This window comes from Ursus maritimus, unplaced genomic scaffold (assembly GCF_017311325.1).
Source record: "Ursus maritimus isolate PB19 unplaced genomic scaffold, ASM1731132v1 scaffold_21, whole genome shotgun sequence".
Classification (NCBI taxonomy): domain Eukaryota; kingdom Metazoa; phylum Chordata; class Mammalia; order Carnivora; family Ursidae; genus Ursus; species Ursus maritimus.
This window is the reverse complement of record NW_024424564.1, coordinates 52,599,379-52,619,145: the sequence shown is the minus strand read 5'-3', so window position 1 is coordinate 52,619,145 and position 19,767 is coordinate 52,599,379. Positions and strand designations below refer to the sequence as shown.

The following is a 19,767-nucleotide window of genomic DNA, read 5'->3' as shown; positions in this document are numbered from 1 at the left end:
GGACTTACTGGATTTTAATTATTTTGTGAAAAATGAGAATAATTTTTAATGGGCACATGCTTCTCTCTTCTAAATGTTAATCTGTAGAAAGCCCTGGAATGAAAAACTGTCGATGCTTAGGATTCGGTGCGCAAATTTTAACAGAAAAATGACCCCCACATAGACTCAAGATCCCCCCCGGGGAAGGAAAACCGCAGACAGGCTTCTATCACCTCCGTCCCCAGATGCTCCTGTGTGTGTCACATTAGGGCATCACCAGTCACAGCAACGGCCAAGGAAGAGGAGGCCAATAAGCTGGTGACGGGGCAGGCTGGCAGAGAAACCACCCCAAAGCGGGAGCCAGCCGCGTCTGCGGGGCCCCGCGTCTGGGGGTTCGGGCACCCGGCTCTCAAGTACCGAGAAGAGAACACCTCCTGTGAGATGGACTTTTGACCTGCTTACAAGTGAGTCCTCCCACGACTTGTTCACAACCACCACGGGATGAGGAGGGACCATGCCACGAACCCCCCTTTGCAAAGAGCTAAGAACAGGGAGTGAAGGGCCTGTGAGTCAGGCCCGGTTTGGAGCACTGACACCACCCAAGGCGGACGCTTCTGGAAAGGCGGCTGCAGTCCAGACACATCAAGGGAAACCCTGCCCATTCGTTCCCCAGTGCTACGCAAAGTCTACCTTTCTTATTCGCAGTACAGTACTATTTTGCCATGAGACTTCACCTATGATTAAGTCTTCCAAACACAAGGCATGCCATGGACATTGACAATTCTTTAGGTAAGACACAATTCTCACACACTGTTAACTCCATTTTTTTATGTGCAAAACCATGCGTTTAAAACTTTTCAAAGTCACTGTGCCAGATACTGTTCTATTCTTCATTTTTATTTTTATATTCTCAATCCCTACAGTAGCCCTACAAAACAGGTCGTACTCCACTTTACAGAGAGGGAAACAACAGAGGGATCCCATCCGGGAACCGACGGAGTCCCCGCGTGAATCCCGATCCCCCCGAATCACAAATCTACGTTTGTGCCGCTAACCACGAAACCCGGATCCGAACCAGACGTAGGAGGATGAACGTTACCATTACCTTTACATTCGCTGCTGCCGCCTTCCGCCTGCGCCTCCAGCGTGTTCGTGGGAAATGGTGAAGACACTGGTTTATTCTGGGTAAGATCTTTGCCAAATAAACTGGAGTTTCCAGAAGAAAACGAAAATCCAGTCAGGGGGCCGGAGTTTAATGAGCCCAAGACAGAACTGTCGATTTTCTTGCCGAAGTTAAACGAGGCACTTGCGGCTCCTACGGACGGGTCCGTCTTCTTCTCAGAGGGGTCCTCCGCCTTGTTGCCGGCAAACGGAAATGGCGAGTCTTGCTGCAGTTTTGTTGACCCGAACAGGGAAGGGGACTGTGTGGCAAGTGGCATTTTGTTAGTTTCACTTTCGGAACTCCTGCTGCCACCGCTCCCGTGCTGCTGTTCAATACCCGCGAGGTATTTCTCGTAGTCTTTAAAGATGGGCGTCAGGTCGCACAGCGGGTTTGTGTCCACGTGCTTCGCGATCCAGTCCCGAACGGAACAGTTTAAGGCAGCCAGCTGCTTGTGATAGGCATTCCGGGGGCAGGCTGCACTGGAGGCAAGGCCAGAGGACGAGGGCTGCTGACTGTCACCATTAGTTTTGGGAGTTAAAATCTTTTTATCGACCAAGGAGGTAGGACCATTTGCAGCGACAGATCCTATAGGGAATTAAAGTTTGAAGGGTTCACTGAGAAGCTGATTTGAGTCTATCACCCGGAGTTTTATGCTGTTCTGTCTTCGTATTTTCTGCATTTATTGTACCCTATTTTTGTCACCGCTCAGGAAGCATGTGCACATCTACTATTTGGAACCGGTGATCTCAAAAATCAAACTTTATACAAGAACACGGTCTAGGATGTGCTTGCATTAAACTTCTACAATTTTAAAATAACCTTTTCTTTGAAAAGGAGGCCCGCTTCCCCTGGAACTGTCACAATAGTTAGTATAAAACTTAATCCCCAAGGTTGTAGGGATGAACTTATATTAATGCAGTTAAAATCTTAACAGAAAGTGCTGGCTTAATCACACTAAGCATTCTGCCTCACTAAAACACAACAGTATATATTTAGAATAACTAGCTAAGTAAAATCCAACCAGCCAGGATCACTTCTGAAAACCGAGGACTGTAGCCCATGATTCCGTTCTCTGTTGCTAATCCCAAGAGTTCTTGACCAATTTTCTCAAAACAGGATCAGGCAGTCACCACATCCCGGGTGAAATACATCTAGAGTGGCGGACCCGTAAGTTCCTAGCATGTGTGGTCCTTGGTACACAGAGAACGAATGAATGAGCACATGGGAAGGCAGCCTTTTACTGAGGGTCCACTAAGAGCTTTCTCTTCTCTTTTGACCCCACAGGTCAATTCTGAGGGTCATTCTCATTTCACGGTTGAAGACTTGGAGGCTCAGAGGCTAAGCAACTTTACCAGGGTCACAGAGCCAGTGACAGGCAGAGCTGAGAACAGAACCTGGGTCTATTTTGGCTCAAAAGCCTGTGCTCTACTCACTTAACTCTGCAAACAGCCAACATCTTTCTAATTGCCATCCCTTTCATTATGACCCTGTTTTTGCTCATGTAGTCCCAGGGCCCAGGATAAAGTACAAGAAAAACATCTTTGCAAAGTTAGTTTTCAGACAGTCTTTACACAGCTGTGAGCGGGGGGAGAAGCTACTCACCAAAGGCTGCCTTGCTCTCCGTGGCTGCCCTTGCGCTGGAGAAGGGAGGGGCGCTAGTTACACCACTTCCGTTAGACAGTCCTTCCAAAGGCTTCCCTCCAGCACCGTTACCAAATCCGGAAAACCCTCCTCCTCCAGAAGGGACAACCAAACCTTTAAAACCTTTGAAGGCCCCTCCACTATCAGACTGAAACATAAAGAAAGAGCACACATGAGATGACTGTGTTTCGTAACTAAACAAGCAAGTACGTGACAACACCGCGGTGGCTGAGGAGCTCCCAGAACCCGTGCAGGACCAGCACCGGAGGAAAAGGAGCAGCACGTGCAGAGACAGGACGCGAGACCGACCTTGCTCATCACGACAGCTCTGCGCTCCACAGCTGCCTTCCTGGCACAGCCATGGAGACAGTGATTTACAGTGAAACTTGTTTTTAAAAAGATATCTAAGATAGAAGACAAAAAAAGACTAACGCAGTAAGTTGTGTACACGGCCTCAGAATTACAACTAAAACCAAACATTCTTAAATGACTAAACCCCAAACGAAGCATTTTCCTTGTACTACTCAAAGACCATTAGCCTAAGGAAGCTGTAGAAACATCAAGTCAGGCTGACTGATAAAGGTATCTTACCCATTTTCCTAGGACTTTCTAAAGCACTGCTGTAGCTTTTATTTATTTTTTTTTTTAAAGATTTTATTTATTCGACAGAGATAGAGACAGCCAGCGAGAGAGGGAACACAAGCAGGGGGAGTGGGAGAGGAAGAAGCAGGCCCACAGAAGAGCCTGATTTGGGGCTCGATCCCAGATCACCGGGATCACGCCCTGAGCCGAAGGCAGACGCCCAACCGCTGTGCCACCCAGGCGCCCCACTGCTGTAGCTTTTAGCTTCTAGAAACGTGACCAGTTGACTCTCAAATCTAGACCTTCCCTTGGTTGAGAAATCCAGGGGCCACATCTTTATTCTCTATTTTCTCACTATTTCCATCAGCAAGGTCTTTCCAGTAGACCTTTCCCCACTGCCGCTGGCTTCCTCACATCTCCAACCCGCGATGTTCTGGAAATATCTGGCATGCCTCATGAGCTTCTAAAACCGGCTCTCTGTCCCTGGAAACTCCTGGAAAACGTTCCTCAGTTGACACTGCTCTGCTAAGGTTACCTTTTTTTTTCCATTCAAAACTAGTGGCTACACCACAGTGGGCACGATCTGCTTCCTGGAAACAAGATCCAAGGGAGGGTCTAGGAAATATTCTTGGAAACACGCGATGGAGTACATGCTTCCGAATATCCGAGGGAGTACGCAAACCTTACGTTTTCACCCAAGTTATAATCATGATCTCACAAAAATGTTACTTAAACCAGATAGAAACTCTTCATTTTTTGAATGGGTTGGTTAGCCTAATAATATCGCACAGTTTTCAAAAAACACTGAAGTTTCAATCATATCCACAGGAATTTCAGATGGTTACCGACCATGGATACAATTACGGCAATAAAATTAGGCAAAAAAGGCAAAATCTTAACTTGTATGAATTTTAATGCGTGTAATACAGGTTAGGCCCTGACACTCTCATTTGATTTTTGAGGATTCAACACCCCAAATACACCAAACCAGTAGCTACCATTTTACAACAATATTCCACGGACAAGGTGGAAAGCTTGTGAGTGGCTCCTCATAGCCTGGTATTCTGCATGAGATTAAAAAGCCACAGGGTATTTATAGTGATTTTAGAAACTGTTAACAAGTTGGCTCTAGAATCATCACGAAAGTTCAAGAACCACTGGTTTAAAGAAAAAAGGGGGGGGGAGAATAGGAGTCACTCAGAAAAAGGACAGAAGTGAATGAGGACCTGTCTGTTTGGGCCCCATGGAACGGACATGTCCCTGGGCCCACCAGCCTCCCTCACTTATTTTTCTCCATGGCACTTAGAGGAAGGCAGAAACTATATACTCGGCGTGTCTCTTCCATCATTAGGATGTAAGTTCCACAAGGCATGGGTATTTTACTTACTCCTATCTGTTTTTAACCACCAATGTTATCTCCAGTGCTTAGCAGATCTGAATGAATGGGCAAATCCATGACAGGTGAGCCTTGAACAACATGGGGGTCAGGTGTGCCCACCTCCCTCCCTTATAAGAACAAAACCCCTCCGTATAAATGGACCCAGGCAATTCAAACCCATGTTGTTTAGCAGTCAACTGTATATGGGAAAAGCCACATTTCAGCATTTAAGTGGACGACATAACACTTAATTTCTTATACAAGTTCTAAAAGTTAGAGCTGAAATGATATGTGGATTTCAACTATCCATATTCATTTCCTTTAACAGCCAGAGGGCTCCCCCAACCCCCTTCCCTTGGGCCGAGTGGGGACTGTGGTCTACATGGTTTCCACCTCTTCACTGTCATTCATCTGAGCTGGGGCGATCCCTCGAGGTGGTCTTTCCTCCTTCCTTTGAAGTCTTCTCAGTCTACACCACGAGCTGCCCCTCTCAGCTACACCCCGGTTTCAACCTGCTGTGTGGTGACAACTCCCAGAGCTGCACCCAGCTGTCACCCCTCCTCCTGCGCCAGGTAAGGATGCACATACGTAGTGGTCCCTACAGAACCTCACTTGAATGCACCCCAGGCCCGTAAAATACATTTCCCCAAGTAAACCAATCACTTCCTCCCTAACTGAGTTGTCCTTCCCCTGCTGTGTCTTCTCCATGAGCCATCCAACTTCACTAGGCTCAATACCTACAGACAACTCATCACCAGTCTTTAGGAATGAAATCAGACCGCAGGAAACTTGCAGTAATAAAACCGAACAGAGCCACTACGAAAGACGGCTTCTTCCAGCTGCCACCAGGATGTGCACGGCAGCTTCTCCAGCCTGACAACAGACGCCCGGGCCGCCAAGTCGGCACACAGGTGTCCAGCACGTATCTGAGGGCTGAGGACTGTACTGGGGAAGAGTTATTAAATGTGGAGTGATGGCTGAATGCGAACTACATGATTTCAATTCCAGAGTTACAACTCATCTTTTAACCCTCGTGAACACAGGAAGGAAACACTGCAACATACTATATGAGGAAGAAAATCTACATGAGAAATGCTTCTGTTACAGCTAAAGGACGCCCCCGCCCCCACGCCAGGGACCGGAGGGACTGGGTGGAGGGACTGCGAGAACACCCGCATCTCCCTTCCCTACTCCACCTGCCACCCACTCCTCTTCCTATTGCCACCCGGCTTGAATCTGTCTAGATCTGCACTTTACTTCTGATGTGTACACGGTGCACATCTCTTATTGTTTTCTATCTCCCATGGTCCACCTCAAGGATTTTCACAAGTAGAGTAAGCATTTTAAAAAGCATTTATCGATCTGACTGCTCCCAGAGATAGAAATGTTCTGCAATTAGAAATCAAATTAGTGTTTAATACCAAAAGCGGTTAAGAAAACACTCACTTCAAATCCAACATTTCTACGCTTTGCTTTCTTTATGGCTCTGTTCTTCAAGACTTCCTCACTGGCCACTGAGAATGTTCCCACCTGCAAGTGTACAAATTAAACAGCAGTAAGATGAGGCCCAAAAGGAGAAGAAATGCTGAACACAAAAGCCTGACCAAACTTTTCTTAGTATCTGCTGGTTTTAAAGTACTGTTAATACTGGTAACAAATTATGCAGAGGTCACATTACAATAAAGTTTATGTCTATTGTCTATCTTGTGAATCCCAAATCTACTTAGGTGAATCAGAAATCATCCAGACATATACAAACCCAGGCTTTGAATCACAATCCAGAGGAGCTCACACAGGGAAGTTCTGACAAGACTAAGACCATCCAAAGTTTGGTAGAGGGGTGCCCGGGTGGCTCAGTCAGTTAAGCGTCCGACTCGATTTTGACTCAGGTCATGATCTCAGGATCCTAAGATCAAGCCCTGCACTGGCCTCTGTGCTCAGTGTGCAGTCTGCTTGAGATTGTCTCTCTCCCTCTGCAAATCCCTCCCCCAACACTCTAAAAGTAAATAAATAAAATGTTTAAAAAAAGAAGTTTGGCAGAAAACTATTCAGGACCAGTTCTTCAAATTTCAAATATATTCAAAGATATGAATAAAACTTAGAATAAAAATCGTTTTAAGAAGCCAAATCTGTTCTTCAAAAGCCAAAAGTTACCTTAAAGATCATGAACAGTTGGTAACAGAGCCAGTTCTAAAACCCAAATGCCCAAATCTAGGATCTTACTACTACAGTTTTCAAAAACAGAGGTTATTTTTATCACATATGCACATGATTTTTAAGAGAAACCTTGCCCATTTGCCTGTCATCTCAGAGACCACTGGCACAGCCCGGACGACTGTAAGCGACCCTGTTGGAAAGCTACTGTTCTTCCCAGTAGCTAAAAGAAGTATGCCCACAATCAGGAATTTGCAGAAGATCTTTGGCTTTATTTCAACCCTTCTTCTACCCTGTAGGGCTGCATAAAATACTTTCTGTAAGAAGATAATAATAAACTTAAAGAGATCTCTACCCTTAAGAGAAGGGACCATCTGGCTACACTTGTCCCGAATTCAATGTAAGGTCCTTTCACACTCATTAGAACTTAACTAAATGGAAGTCCTTTCATTCCTGAAATATGTTAATGTCAAAGCAAATCATTATACAATAATCATAAATCCTACTAGGCACAGAATGTAACACTGTGCCTAAGACCTGGAAAAAACTTAGTTACCAAAGAGCTGGTTAACAAGCACCAAGTCAGTTAGAAATGTTAAAAACCTTGTCAAAATATTAATATACTTGTGATTTTCGTTTCCCTAAACATATTAATACACACATTTGTAAAGGAAAAAAATGTTCATACTACGAGATTCAGAAAGAAGGAAGATGGTTTAAGAATAGGCTTGGAAACACACTTTGGCAGATTTCTTCTTCTTCTTTTTAAACTTAGCGCTATTCTATTAACTTGGAAGGCTAACCTGGTTACAGATTTCCTTAGTGCATCAAACTGCTGATGAGGCACTGAAAACGCTGCTGCGCTCCACTCTTTGTAAGAGAAAAATTAAAACATTTCCTCAGGGAAGACCATTTTTATTTTGTTAGGAAAGAAACCAGGCCAATCTGAATTCTATTCCAACTAATGCAATTGTTGCCGGGGGGGCGGGGGGGTCTCAGATCCGTGTGAACATGAAACAAGACAGACCTCCAAGAGGCATCAGAGTACGGGAGGCAACCCCGATCTGAAATCTCAACTTCTGGGTATGGCGGACTGAGAGGCACGTGGTGGGGAACCACTTCTCAAGTGCGAGCACTGGCACCTTGCTAGATCGCTGACTCACTCTTCCATCTCGACTAGAACTATGGGTTTAGAAAGCAGGAAGTACATGAAATTCCGGAAGGTGCTTCTACAAAGGAGCAGGGTATTTGAGGAAATAGGCACTAGGAGAAAAAGACACCCAAATGTAATTAATACATTCCTTAAGTGCAGGTCATAAGAAACCAAACTATTTTCTGTTCAGGCTGTTCTTTAAAATACCTTTTTAATTTTACTACAGAATCTTCCTGAGGGATCCCAAAATGAATTTAAATTTCGAAGCGGCACGAAATTGTTCTTGGAAAAGATCTTACCTCTTCTGCTTCATCTTCTTGATCCCAATTCCTATCTGTCAATTCCTTCTCAGCAATTCTCTTGGCCATATTTTCAAACCTAAGTGAGAAGTAAAAAGAAGTAAAAAGTGCTTTTCTAGACCAAGACATGAGAACTTATGAAGAATTTTTTTAAAGATTTATTTATCCAAGAGAGAGTGAGTGCGCACAAGCAGGAGGGGCAGAGAGAGAGGAAGACAGAATCCCAACCAAGCACGAAGCCCGATGACAGGCTTGATCCCATGACCCTGAGATCATGACCTGCGACGAAACCAAGAGTCCGATGGCTTAACTGTACCACCCAGGCTCTCCAAGAATTTATGAAGAATTTGTAAAGAATTTTTACAAAGAATGCAAAGAATTTTTACAAAGAATTTTAAAAATTCACTCTAGCATGAGATAAAACAACAACCACCCATTCCTGATACCAGTGGGAACGGCCTTCCTGAGAACCTTATGGCAGCATTATTAGGCTCTCTGTTTACATATGCAAAAGATTACGGAAGGAGGCAGTGTGAGCGCGTGAGCGTGGGCACTCTTTCTGAACAACGCAAAACCAGCTCCATTTGAAAAAAATTAAAATAGAACACTGACTTTTTAAAATCTGAAATCTTACGTACTGTATATGCAATCAACAAGTGCTTAATTTATTCTATGCAAATTACAATTACAGTCTTGCTACAGGCAAAACATTTTAAATACTTAAAATTCTCTTAAAGATGATCCAGTTAAGAAGTTCATCTTTGGATAAGAATTTTAATAAGGCACTGGAAATACTTTCACAGCACAAGTCCTCTTCTTTAGGCTACAGACAGTTGATAGAAATAAATTTCCCAAGACTGAATGTTTAATTACCCCAAATTGTATATTGCTAAGCTAGAATATCATTTAAAAGTTCAAAATGTAATTAATATAGATGTTAACACTCGAAATTTATGTATGACCTTCAAAAATAAGCCATCACTCAACTCCTCTAAAGCCACCGTGTCACAGGGAGGAGGAGGAAGAGATAGGGACGGACAGAATTCTCTCTGCAGTGGATACAAGCACGCAGCCAGAGAGGGTGCTGGTACTCGTCCCTTACAGTTTGCAGTGTTTTCTGATCCTAATATGTATTCTTTGCTATAAACAACGAAATTAGCACAACAACCAATAGAGACTCCATTGTGAGTGCTGTGCTGGCTGTTCTCTAACTCACCAGTTAAATGGACCAAAAAAAAAAACTCCATTTCCTCCGCTGCCCATCTTGCCCTGGGCAAGTGCCCAGTTCATTCAGGGTTCCTGAAACCTGTCTAGACTCCTGATGGTCTCTGCCCACTCACACTTGTCTCAACACCACGAACCACCAGAGCGTCGGTTCGTAGAATTTTGTGGTCATTAAGATATGCATTCACACATTGCCCATTTCTCTTTAGTATCTACAAAATAAAATTCAAATGTTGACATTCCAAAGTCCTTCAAAATCTGACCCCCTGTAGAGTAATGACATAGGGGATTTTCAGCTTTTAATAATATCCTAATAACACCTGAACTTTTACAAGTACGTACGGGCTTTTTTCCTGATTATAAAATAAATGGTTTTGAAGTCCGAAACGCTAATACGTAAAGTATGACACTCAGCCATTACCTGCGAATCCCCCCTTTTAAGATCTCCCCCTCAAATACCTGATCAAGTTTTGCCATTAATCTTGGTCATTCAAACAAAAGCAAACGGTACTTTCTGATCTATTTCCTTATTGAACTTCAACAGTTGGGGGGAGGGGGGGCTCTTTCCCTGGTCAGTAACTAACACCTCCACCAGGGGGCGGAAGAGCCGAGAAGTTGAAGGAGTCATTTTTGCTATGAACTATTAGTAAGCTATCGAGGCAAAAAAGGGTGGAGCTGACAGTGCAAACAGTGTAGTGAAAATGTAACATCTAACTCAGGCCCACAAGTGAAGAGATAACCAGCAGAGTAAAGCTACCGAAACTAATGGGGCTGCTTCCCCAGTCTACTGTATTCATCCAAGGGAAGACCTAACCCAGGGCAGGGAGCTCCCTTTTGTTTACTGCCCCCTCCAAGTGCCCCCAAACCTGCCCTCGCACAGCAGGTACTCCAGCAGTCGCTGAGCGGCGATCTAGGGCGCTACTCATTTTAGGAAATACGATAAAATGCTGGCCTCTCAGTTTTGCCATTTTCTTGCTAGACCTCTGGCAAGTTATTTGATTGCTGTGATTCACTTTCTTCACCTGTAGAAGAGGGAGGTGTTGTGAAAATTAAGGAAGATAAGGAAAAACTTAGTTCTGAACAGTGCCTGGAATCTAGGAAGGGCTTAATAAATATTAAACAAAAGCAAAGGCTATAAAATACCATTTTTCCTCAAAACTGTAAAAAGTACAGGGTGGGAAAAGAGAATTCAATTATGAGCCAGGCTTTAAAATATATTTTAGCAAATCCATATTTTATTTCAAAGCATGATGCTCCAGACAATAATTTTTTTTTTTTTTAATGCAAGAGGAGGAGGAAAAAATCTCTGTACTCAGAACAAAGCTCAGCACCTAAAGAGTCTTAAGTCCTAGCTACTATCAAGAATTTAGGGGTGCCTGGCTAGCTGAGTGGGTGGAGCATGCGACTGTCTACTTCAGGGTTGTGAGTTCGAGCCCCACGGTGGGTGTCCAGATTACTTAAAAATAAATCTTAAAAAAAAAAAAGAAAAGAAAAATTTAAAAAATGTGGGGCTTGTGGTTAAAAAGGGACCAGATTTTAAAATGATTCCTAGGTATGAAGCACTGATAGGAAATTGAGAGTTTTCATAATTGGAGAAAACTATTATCTGTGCCTGATAAAAGAGTTCTGTGGTCTCTGCCACCAGGTGCTGCCTCATCCTCGGGGTCGAACCTCAGTCAACATCAGTTTACCCTAAGACGAAAATAGATGTGACCACACTTGACAGAGAGAAAAAAAGAAGAGAACAAGGGGGCGGACCCCGGAGACTGGAACGCCAGGGAAAAACGAAGTCTCAAAATTTCTTCTTAACGGAACAGAGGAAAGGGGTGATCAATAGCCCGGGATTGCAAGACGAAAAGTGAAGCCACGCCGAAGAGGTAGTGTAGGGAGAGAGGGGAGACGGCCAGGGAGAAAGAAGTACCGAGGGGGAAGCGCTGGAAGTAAACCGAGACGGCCAAGTCGGGATGGCCCCTGCCCAATCAGGCCTCTGCCTCCGCCGGGGCCGCGGGGGCCCCGCACCCGGGCGAGCCTTACCCAAACTGGGCGCTGCAGCCGCGACAGGTCGGCCCCGCGCCCGGCTTCACAAACAGCATCCGACTACGCGCCGCTGCGGTCATCCCGCCCCACCCTCCCCGCTGACCCCCAACACCCCGCGGCCCGGGCCCCTCACCCCGGCTCCTCCTGCCCAGGGTCCCCCTGCCAGGTTCGAGTCCCGCACCCGGACCCCAGCTTTCTACTCCCCAGGCCCAGGCCGCTCACTCCGACTCCTCCAGCCCAGGATCCCCCTTCCAGGCCCAGGTACGGTACCTTGCCTGACCGACCCCGGGTTCCTCCTCCCCAAGCGTGGGCCCCGCAGCCCGGCTCCCCCTTCCAGGCCCAATCTCGTGCCGGGACCCCGGAGCCCCTGCCCGGGACCGGCCCCTTCTTCTGCCACGCTGCCCGCCCGTTTTTCACCTACCGGGCGGCAGCCGCGGCACTCGCTGGACTGTGGATGCGGCGAAAGCCGGGTGAGCGACCGCGAGCAGGTGAGAGGTTGCAGCCGCGGGCCTCGGGAGTGAAGCGGCCGCTGCTCGCCCGGCTGAGCGCGTCTGGTCGCTTCCGGTGCGCTGAGATTCTCGAAGAACTTGGTGGTCAGCAAGCCTGGGGTCTCAAACACCATGTCCTCCAGGGGTCTCGCCTCTCTGTGCTCGGCAGTGAGGGAGAGCAGCAAGATCAACCAGAGACCGCTGGAGGAACAGCGCCCAACACACTCCAAGCCGCCATTTTATAACTCTAATCTAGCCCCCCCCCGCCGCCCAAACCAACTCTATAAAAAGGGAGGAAAGAAACGCCCGCGTCCAGCTACTGCGCAAGCGCGCCGGCGCCTTGGCGAGCCGTACCGCCTCCGTGGGCGGTGGAACGTCACGCAGCGCAGGCGCTCAGCTGCCTGGAAACTGCCGCCGGGAGGAGCGCGCCCGTCTCACGCATGCGCGCGCATGCGTGCACTCACGCACCCGCGGCCCTCCGCGGGGGAGCCGGCGCCTGCGGCGGGAATTTACGCGCGGTGGTCACGTGTCGGCGGCCGGATGCGTCTGAGGAGCCGGTCCCGCGCGGCTCGCTGGTGCTGGGCGAAGCGGGTTTGCGAAGCGCTAGTGAAGGCACGGTCAGCCAGTGAGCGTGGCCGGGGCTCGGGGTGTTCCGTGCGAGGTGCTGAGAAGAGAGTGACGGTGGTCGGGAAACGTGAGTGACATTGGGATGCTCGCCGTCGCCATCCTGTCCCCGAGAGCTGCCCCCGCGCGACCCTGCCCTGATGGCGCGCGACGTGCCTGGCCGCCGAGGGCAGGGAGGCCTGGGACTGCGGAGCGCCGAGAACCGGCCTCGGTCGTGGAGGAGGAAAAACGGACCCACTGGACATCCAGCTTGTATTTGCTTTCCGCAGTGGGCGCCCTAGAGGCGGAGTAACGTGCTCAAAATCGCGCACTAGTTAGGATCCACGGAGAGCAGGTCCGCAAACGCGCTATCACGCCGCGGAACCGATGCGTTTGTTCTCGTGCTTTTGTTGGAAAACTACAGCCTAGTGCCAGGTAGTGACCGGTTCCGCTGTACGGAGCGATTCGGTGGTGTGCACCTGCCCTTGCCCAGTGGTTCGCGGGACTGTCACCCGTCGGCACTCGGGGAATCAGGCCCAGCAGGAACTAATTCGAAAACTTGTTTCAGAAAAGGAACATTCTTAGAGCAATGGGGGCTGGGGGTTATGGTTTTTCAGGACTTGAAAATCTCAAGGTTTGTGTATTCATGCATGTAGAAAACCAGTTTGCGTATAATCTCACGTATTTAGGAGCCCTCCTAAAAAGCCCATCCTTGGCCCACTGTGTTAAGCACTCCTTATGCACCTGGATTGCACATGTAAGGGTTAAAAACAGGTGGCGCCCGAGTTGGACATTTAAAATAAAGCCAGGTTTATTGCCTGCCGTGATGGTGACTTTCCCTAAGACAAGAATCCAGAACGTAGATGTGGCCAGGTGTTCGGTTTTTTTGCTGAGGATAGATAGGAAAGGAAGTATCCAGCCAGGGAACTGTATTTGTTGTCTGTCCTTCCTGCTGTCCTTGTCAAGTGGATGGAATAATGCGAACTCTATGTGTAACTAGTAACCATGTGTTATTGCATGATCTTTAATGGCACGGTCTTTAGTGTTTTTGTTTTTATTAATAAAAAGAGAACTTAGAGTACAGCCCCTTCTGGATGATGCGTGACTTGCCAGAGTCATCCATCAGGTTAATGCCAGAACCCAGGTCTCACTTCCAGCCCAGGGTCTCTTTCCACAACCATTGAATGCCTACTTTTGGGGACTCCACAGCTGTTTCATGCCGAGCCCCAAGTGACTCATCTCTTCCATCTGCCCCAGGTCAGCTTTCCCATACTTCACAGTGGCTGTTGTAAAACTCTCGTCACTTAAACCTTACCAGCCACCTTCCTCTCTCTTCCACCTCCCAACCCCTAGTCTCACCTCTGGCTTCACCATCCTTGGTACATTATAGGCACCCAACTCCTTACCAGATGAACGAACCCTTCTTTTTCACTGAGATAAAGAAGTACTATCCCGGATTTTCCTGAGCTTCCTTCTGACCAATAGCTTGTGAATCTCCATATTTGGTTCTGTAGGAAGCTCATTCATTCCAAAATGTTTCTAGCGCCTTCTTATAAATTGAGGGCAATTTTTTTTAACACCAAAGTATAAATTCTAGATTACTTTTTATGTAATATTTAGATTGTTAACCATGTAAGGGGCACGGATCAGTAAGTAGTGGTAGTTCTTTCACGTATATACAGTTGACCCTTGAACAACACGGGGTTGAACTGTGTGAGTCCACTTATATGTGGATTTTTTTTCAATAAATACAGTATAGTATTGCAAATGTATTTTCCTTATGATTTTCTTAATATTTTCTTTTCTCTAGCTCATTCTATTGTAAGAGTACAGTGTATAATGCATATAAACGTACAAAACGTACGTTAATTGATTGTTTATGTTTGCAGGAAGACTCCCAATTGACAGTAGGCTATTAGTTAAGTTTTTGGGAAGTCAGAAGTTATACTTGGATTTTTGACTGGTGGGGTGGGCAGTGTCTGTGACCCTAACTCCCGTGTTGTTCAAGGGTCAACTGTATTTATCATTGGAATGTGGCTAGTTAAAATCACAACTTCTGTTCTTGCAGTAATACAGCATTTATCTTGTGAGGCTAAGTGAAATAGTACATTTACTTCTTAATTACATATTGTGGCATGAGGTGATTGATGCCTTTCTAATGCAAATAAAAGATTTATGTGTACAATAGCACTGTAGCTGACTTGCCCATTATGTGGTGGAATTCAGTGCTTACTGAAATGACAGCTTTAAACTGTCTGTAACTCAGGAGAATAGAGGCAGTTTGCATGCTGAGCTCTCTACGTCCATTGAATTTGGCTGTGTATTTAGTGAAGCTCTTTGCAAAATTTACGAAATAGTTCTCCAAGGGTGAGACAGTATTTCTGAAATCTACCTTTCAAAAATCCCTTTCACTTTGGTTAAACTCTGAGGATTTTTATGGTTTCCCAAGCTGGATCATTTTCTTCTTTATGTTCAGTAAGTCAATACCCAGAGACACTGGTTTACCTACTTTACCTAATTCAGGATGAGTTCATGGCAACGTCATCTTGCCCTTTTCCCCCTGCAGTTCCGCCAGCTGACAGGAACCACCATTGGGTCAGCTTTGCCACTGTGATCAAGTCATAAATGTCTTGGATAATTAAAGCCTAGTTGAACCTGGTAAAGGAAATTGTAGGATAAAATCTGTTGAATTCCAGCTGCGTCCTGGCCTTTGGTTCAGGTAGCCTTGAACTTTGAGATTGGCATCATTCTCTATTAGGACTTCCCAAAAAGCATGGAAAAATGGGAAGCCTACAGGACCACTTGCTCCTAAAGTTAAGGAATTAAAACAGGAGAGGTTCTGCCATCAGCCCTGCAGTGAGGCTGCAGGTATGGACTAGGACTGCCAGAGGTCCCATCTCATAGAAGCCGCCACCTCCTTTGTGTCTGGAGTGACCTCTTTAAGTCTAGAGATGCACTTGGCGCTTTTCTCTTTATTGTGGATCATTTGTTGAAGAGAATCTGTGCCCTGTCCTAGAGTATCTTTTATCTAAAGAAAAAGGGAAAAAAAGGTTGGCACAAAAGGGTAGGTAGCAGGCAGTGCCAAAAAGAATGTCGCACGCTGCTTTTCTCATCCCGTTCTCCAGTCCTCCATGCAGGTGGCTTGGAGTGTTGATTAAATGACATCCAGGGTCAAGAGAAGGTAGGTACTACAGGCAGCAGGATGAATTTCAGGTCGTTATCACCAGACCACAGAGGATGAATTCAAATTGTGCCCCAAAACTCAAGAGTTCTTGGGAAGATACACATTTCCCCAGACTAGTCAGAGATCTGGAAATCCAGGGCACGATGCATCTACAACAGGCACCCCCCAGGAGTCTCGTTTCCTCCCATGCTGCCTCCTGCCTGAGCTTGAACCTAGGGGAAGGTCCTCCTCCTGTAGTTGTTGGGAAGGCAGGGGTTATCCGAACTGAAAGAGGAAAGGGGGATGAATGAAATAATGTAATACAGTGATGAACAACATAAGCTCTGGAATTAATTGGAGTTTGAGTCTTGAACGTGCCACTTGCCAGCTGGATGGCCTTGGACAAGCTGTTGAACTCTTTGAGCTCAGTTTCCTCATCTGTAAATTGAAGGTAAAAATAATACCTTCATTAGGTTGTAAGGATTAAATGAGAGCATGCGCGTACAGTGCACAGGAAGGGCTTAGTGAATGGACCGTTATTAAGACAATAGCCCCTGTTTTTAAGTTCCCTGGAACTTTTGCCCCTGCCCACCACAAACACCGCGAAAGGTTTTAAATTATTTTTTCTAATGGGATTCTCATTTTAGAAGATTTTAGTTATGAAATGATAATTCAGTTTCCCTTTACTAGTCAAAAACGTAACTAACATTCAGAGGTTTTGGCTTCCACACCGTAACCAATATAATTGCACCGAGTTCTTGTAACTCCAGCTAAAAGCAAAGAACTGTGATGTTTTCGTTGGAGTAGTTTTAGTGTTAGATTTATGATTTCCTGTAGGCTTTTCAAATACTGCCTAAGGGTCAGGGACTCCCTGTTCCCCCTTATAGATTCTAGACTAGACCTTTCTCAGTATCAACACGGTATCAACACATTTGGCTTCATAACAAAAAATCAAATTATTAAACTGAGACTTAGCTGGATTCTGTCAATACCGAGTAATGCCTCACATATTTTGTCCTAAAGATTGTACTGCATTGGGCACTCCCAACATCTCACATCTTGTGTTTTTATATTTTTCATATTTCAGACATCAGTGCAAAAGGATGAAAACAAACTGCTCAGTATTCTAGAGCTGTTACTTATTTTCTCTTGAGGCTTTGCAGTCACTGAGAAAACAGTAGCAGTATATAGTATGTTTGAAAACCTGCTCAAAATACTATGAATTACATAAAGTAGCATATTGTATTGTTTTTCTGGGAACGAAATTAGCCGACAAGAATTAAATAATGAAAGAAAACCATTGGGAGATGCCGCAGCCCCACGGTGGCAGAGGCAAAAATTGTGAGTTCTGAAGCGACAGGTCCCCCCAAGCAGAAGCCATGAAGGACGCGTCCACAGCTTGGAGGCTGAGTGGCCTCTGGACTTGGTGTGGGTGGAAAGGGGCAGGGCTGGCGATGGAATGGTGAAGCAGTTAAGGTGCGTGGGTCTTTGAGACGAAGCCAGAGAGAGACTGCACAAGAGCAGATCTCCCTATCTTTGGAGAGACCCAGCTTGTTCTTCCATCTCCTCCACGTCTACAGGGCTCACTGCATGCAGGCTCTTCTCCAGATGCTACTGAGGATAGTGTCTGGCCTGCCTTCGAGAACTCCTAGGAACGATGTGATGCAAACACGGTTTTTGTGAGAGTTGTCCTAAACCAGCCACAGTCTTCCTGCAGCTGGTCTGACTGAGCCTCCGCATCCCCCTGCTGGCCGCTTTACTCTTGGAGCCCCCGTCTGCTTTTGTGTCTGGCCCTCTCTTATTCTTAGCCTCCTTCCTGCCTGTCCACCCCTTACCTGCCACCCCTGCCGCATACTTTTTCTCCAGGTCTGTGGCTTTAAGGGACTTTTGGGCAGGAAGAAGAGAGTGACAGGTGCACACGCATTTGGCAATGTACAAATGCCCATACCTGGTGTAACTGCCATGTGATCTCAGGTTGTGTTACTTGGAGTATAATGTTTAACGGGAGTAAGGAGGGCACGTATTGCATGGTGCACTGGGTGTTATACGCAACTAATGAATCATCGAACATTACATCAAAAACTAGGGATGTACTGTATGGTGACTAACATAATATAATAAAAAAATATTATTATAAAAAAATAAATAAATGAAATAAATAAAACGGGAGGCAGTCTCTTCCTATTCTGAGTAGGCATGGGGAGAGGTTAAGAACGCAGCGCTCTGGAGACCGGCTGCCTACATTTCAATACCAGCTTTCATTTCCTCGCTCTGTGGCCTTGAGCAAGATACTTAATTTCCATGTCTGTTTCCTCTTTCCCAGAATGGGGAATAATAATGGTAATCGATCTAATGGGGTGATTGAGCTCACATTGAAGTGACAATTGAAGTGCTGAGTGGAGCCTGGCGCATAAGCACTCAGCGGAAGTTCTTACAAGTGTCAGTTCTCGGAGTTTTCTCTGAAGAAGCGCGGACACCATGAAGGCCAGAGGACGCAGGGATGCGCAGACGAGAAAAGAGAAGACTCAAGAGGACAGACAGATTTTTTTCACAGATTCAAGGCAAGTTTCACCGTGTGTTTATTATCTGTTCCAGTCTGTATGGCTCCAAAGTGAGGGACTTTGAAATGGTCCTAGAGGAAGTGAAGGAGGCGGTGGGATAGAGTTGGGAGGGTAGAGTTCCATGATCACCCCAGAGTCCGAGTCCCAGTTCTGTCCTCACCATAGGTGACCTGCAGCAGTACTCACACCTTTGAAGCTCGGTTTATTTATCTGTAAAATGGAAATCGTTGATTGAAAGAGGCAACAAGGATGGTTCGTGGTGGGACAGGACATGGAGAACAAAGGCCAAAGAAAAGCATGAAACTTCCTTACACCTTACAGCCACTGGCAAGTCCTTGAGACAGGCAGAGTGATCTTCCTCTAAGAGCTCAGCTGCCTCAATGTTAATACTTTGCTAAGGGCAAAAGGCAACTTTACCTTAACCACCCCCCCCCCCACTTTCAGGATCCTGTAAGTCTACTTTAACATATAAAATTTCCTTTGGAAACTTCCTTTATCTCTATCCCCCACCAAGTTACATGTTAGCAATCACCCCTAAGCATATGGCCCACCGATAAACATCTGAAGGGTCTCATGACTAGGGTTTTATTAATAATAAATGACCTTTTCCCAACAATAGCTAGCCCATCAGGTCCTGGAAACCTTGCTTCCAAATTCCTTAAGGACTTATGCTCTCCCTAACGCCCTCCAACTTGAAAGCATACAATGGGCTACTCCTCATGACCCCAGTGCAACTCTTCCTGCTCACAGGTCCGGTCCCCGTGTAACCGCCTTTTTGCACCAAAGACGTCTCAAGAATTCTTTCTTGACTGTTTGCTCCTGAACCCCAACGTTTTCACATCAGGGCAGAAGGGTACCACCAGTGTCGAGGATCTGGCCCTCAACTTGGCAAGTGTAAACTTCTGTTAGTAACTTGCCCATGGATGATTTTGGTGACAGACTGCCACGAATGTATCTCTTTCAGTGCTGTAGTGGGTTGAATGGTGGCCCTCAAAAGATGTGCCCATGTCCTCTTTTCCAAATGAAATAACATTTACAAACTCCTGGGATTAAGACTATCTTTGGGTGGCCATTGTTCAACCTACTACGAGGGACCCAGGAGACAGAATATGTCCCCCTACTAGGTTTTTATTTCTTTCTCATTTGTGTTTATATTTCTGATACATCCTATGGATTAATATTCAGAAACACAAAAGGAGATACAGATGATGTGCTATTTCTTGATCTCAAAAGGGGTTTTGTGGTTATATATCCTTTCTGATAATTCATTGAACTGTACCCTTATCATTTGTAAATTTTCTCTGTATATCAAACCTGTGATTTAAAAATTTTACCTGCTGTTA

At 45.9% G+C, this 19,767-nt stretch overlaps 1 protein-coding gene and 1 long non-coding RNA gene across 3 annotated transcripts in view; one reads left to right on the top strand and one right to left on the bottom strand.

Moving 5' to 3' along the window:
- NUP50 (nucleoporin 50) overlaps positions 1-12,373 on the bottom strand; it is an 18,899-nt gene extending 6,526 nt beyond the window's left edge. The window contains exons 1-5 of the mRNA XM_040637695.1: positions 12,031-12,373; positions 8,349-8,427; positions 6,189-6,272; positions 2,744-2,930; positions 1,085-1,726 (exon numbers count right to left, since the gene is read on the bottom strand). Of these exons, the coding sequence (XP_040493629.1) occupies positions 1,085-1,726; positions 2,744-2,930; positions 6,189-6,272; positions 8,349-8,417 (982 nt within the window). The 5' untranslated portion in view covers positions 8,418-8,427; positions 12,031-12,373. The remainder of the gene's footprint in view (positions 1-1,084; positions 1,727-2,743; positions 2,931-6,188; positions 6,273-8,348; positions 8,428-12,030) is intronic.
- Positions 12,374-12,584: 211 nt separating this feature from the next.
- LOC103674037 lies at positions 12,585-19,767 on the top strand. Of its 2 annotated transcripts, none has more exons than XR_005836788.1 (2): positions 12,585-12,791; positions 18,187-19,767. It is a non-coding gene; the product is annotated as an uncharacterized LOC103674037 (long non-coding RNA). The 2 variants fall into 2 exon arrangements; XR_005836789.1 differs by having other exon boundaries at positions 12,585-13,135.